At 38.5% G+C, this 2500-nt stretch overlaps 1 protein-coding gene across 1 annotated transcript in view; it reads left to right on the top strand.

Moving 5' to 3' along the window:
• Nucleotides 1–698, top strand: part of LOC113815137 (actin, muscle) — a 3028-nt gene extending 2330 nt beyond the window's left edge. Inside the window, exon 2 of the mRNA XM_027367232.2 lies at nucleotides 1–698. This exon is cut by the window's left edge and continues 595 nt beyond it. Coding sequence (XP_027223033.1) covers nucleotides 1–543 — 543 coding nt within the window. The 3' untranslated portion in view covers nucleotides 544–698.
• The last annotated feature ends 1802 nt before the right edge of the window (nucleotides 699–2500 follow it).

The following is a 2500-nucleotide window of genomic DNA, read 5'->3' as shown; positions in this document are numbered from 1 at the left end:
CGTGGCTACTCTTTCACCACCACCGCTGAGCATGAGATCATTCGTGACATCAAGGAAAAATTATGCTACGTCGCACTAGACTTCGAAAATGAAATGTCTCAAGCTGCAGTATCTAGTTCCTTGGACAAATCCTATGAGCTCCCCGATGGCCAAGTCATCACCATCGGCAACGAGCGTTTCCGTGCTCCAGAAGCCATGTTCCAACCATCATTCCTTGGTATGGAATCCGCAGGTGTTCATGAAACAGTGTATCATACCATCATGAAATGTGACGTCGATATCAGGAAGGATCTCTTCGCAAACACAGTCATGTCTGGCGGCACCACCATGTATCCAGGAATAGCTGACCGCATGCAGAAGGAAATCACTTGCTTGGCTCCCTCGACTATCAAAATCAAGATCATTGCTCCTCCTGAACGTAAATATTCCGTGTGGATCGGTGGCTCCATCTTAGCCTCTCTATCCACCTTCCAAGCCATGTGGATCACAAAGGACGAGTACGAAGAGTCCGGCCCTGGAATCGTTCATCGCAAGTGCTTCTAAGATTATATTCTCATCCAAACTTAATGGATAATTCCCCTTCGCGATTTGAACAAGTTGTTTAAGCTTTCTGATTGTTAACTATCCTTCACAAAAGACGTAAACCATTTCCATATTGCCTCATGTCACTCTTAGCTAAACACAACTTTAACTGATGTCATTAACTGCTTGGAGAAATCATGCCAAATAAAGCCATTATTATCACCACAATGAATATATTTAGCCTAAAAGAATGATAATCCGCTACCTGAATTTCAACAATGCACTTATTTTTTTACGTTATGAAATATGTGTCATATACGTCAGAGGTTTATTTCTATGCAGCTTTATATAATAAGGGCGGAATACCGAATGTCGACGAATTAACATTCATCAGTATTTTTGCGCGAATGGCGGTATTCGCCCTATGTGCGCTCTCAAATGTCAGCCATGAAAACTGACATCTTGCCAAGTATATGATTACCGGAGACACCCAGGCATGAGACGGCATTTCCCTGTGACACAAGATCTTCTGTTTCTGATGCCAGGGTGTCCCTTCCCACCATAAGCGCTTCGCTCCGCCCACAGCATCCCGCCCCAGGAGTCCCTGAGCACGTGACAGCGTTATTAATACATGCGGCACATACGCCGTCGGGCCTGTCAAGTGCAACCTTTTTCGTGTGACCAACTGCGCTGATTTATACTGCAGAGAAACAATACGTATTAGCATCGTTTATATAAGCTTCATTGACGATTGGTAATAACTTTTAAGGGAATATAAAACCATCATATTACAATCAGAGCAAAACAACGTATGAATATATAATCACCAAGGCTATATCTTAATATACACTTTCCAGGGTCGCTGAGAGATGGCCTGGGCGGGTGAGGAGCCGTCATTATTCAGAGAGCGAACTGAGTAAACAAAGGAACTGTTAGCGGACCTAAAGAATGTTATGACAAACTACTTGATGACACGCGGACCAAACTAACGTTCAGGTTCCCTTATAAGTACGTGCCCTATATAACACCAGCTTCTTGTCTTCGCTTACACACTTGCATTTCCTCATCTGCTGTTCTCCTCTTTTCTCCCCCTTCCATCTCTTCTTATTCTCATCCTTTCTTTCCGCCAAGCTTAACTTTCTATGTGATTTTTTTCTGTCTGTTACTCACTGTTGCAAATATTGTATCAGACTAAATGATAAAAGAGAAACGAGGGAAAAGTGAAAAGAAATACACGCAAAAAATAATAATAATAAAAAATAAATAAAATAAAATAATACAACGAAACAAAATAAGAATGGAAGAAATGAGATGAATAGGTCATGTCGGAAGTAGCTGTATATCAGTCTCAGCTAGTAATGAAACCAGGTCGAAATGAGGAATAACTATATCTAAAATAAAAGGTAAATCACAACGAAGAGAAAACAAATATACCGAAATGTATATATATTTTTTCATATACCTTAGTGATATTTGTACATTTTCCCACATTTTCACTTATTTTTATTTTTGTTTCAATTTGCTAGGAACAGTCTATTCATTTATGTAGAAATATTAGTATGTTCGTCATATTTAAAGGTGTAATACACATCATTGTCCCTTTGTCATGCTCGCACGATTTTCATTATTGTTATTGTAGTAATCATTATCACCATCATCATCATCACCGTCATCTTCATCGTCATTACATCATCATAATTATTATCATTATCACTACCATCATCATCATCATCATCATCATCATCATCATCATCATTATCATCATCATCATCATCATCATCATCATCATCATCATCATCAACATAATCTCGTCATCATCATCATTATCCTTATGATTGTCGTTACTGTTATCATCCTCATTAACATTGTCCTTATCATCATTATCGTTGTCATTCTTATCGTCATTCGTTTCCATTGTAATTTATATTAGTATTATAATTGTTTTTTATTGTTGTTCTAAAATTCGTCCTTATCAATT

Source organism: Penaeus vannamei, chromosome 38, assembly GCF_042767895.1.
Source record: "Penaeus vannamei isolate JL-2024 chromosome 38, ASM4276789v1, whole genome shotgun sequence".
Lineage (NCBI taxonomy): Eukaryota > Metazoa > Arthropoda > Malacostraca > Decapoda > Penaeidae > Penaeus > Penaeus vannamei.
The sequence above is the reverse complement of the archived record's forward strand: the minus strand, read 5'-3'. Positions and strand labels throughout refer to the sequence as shown.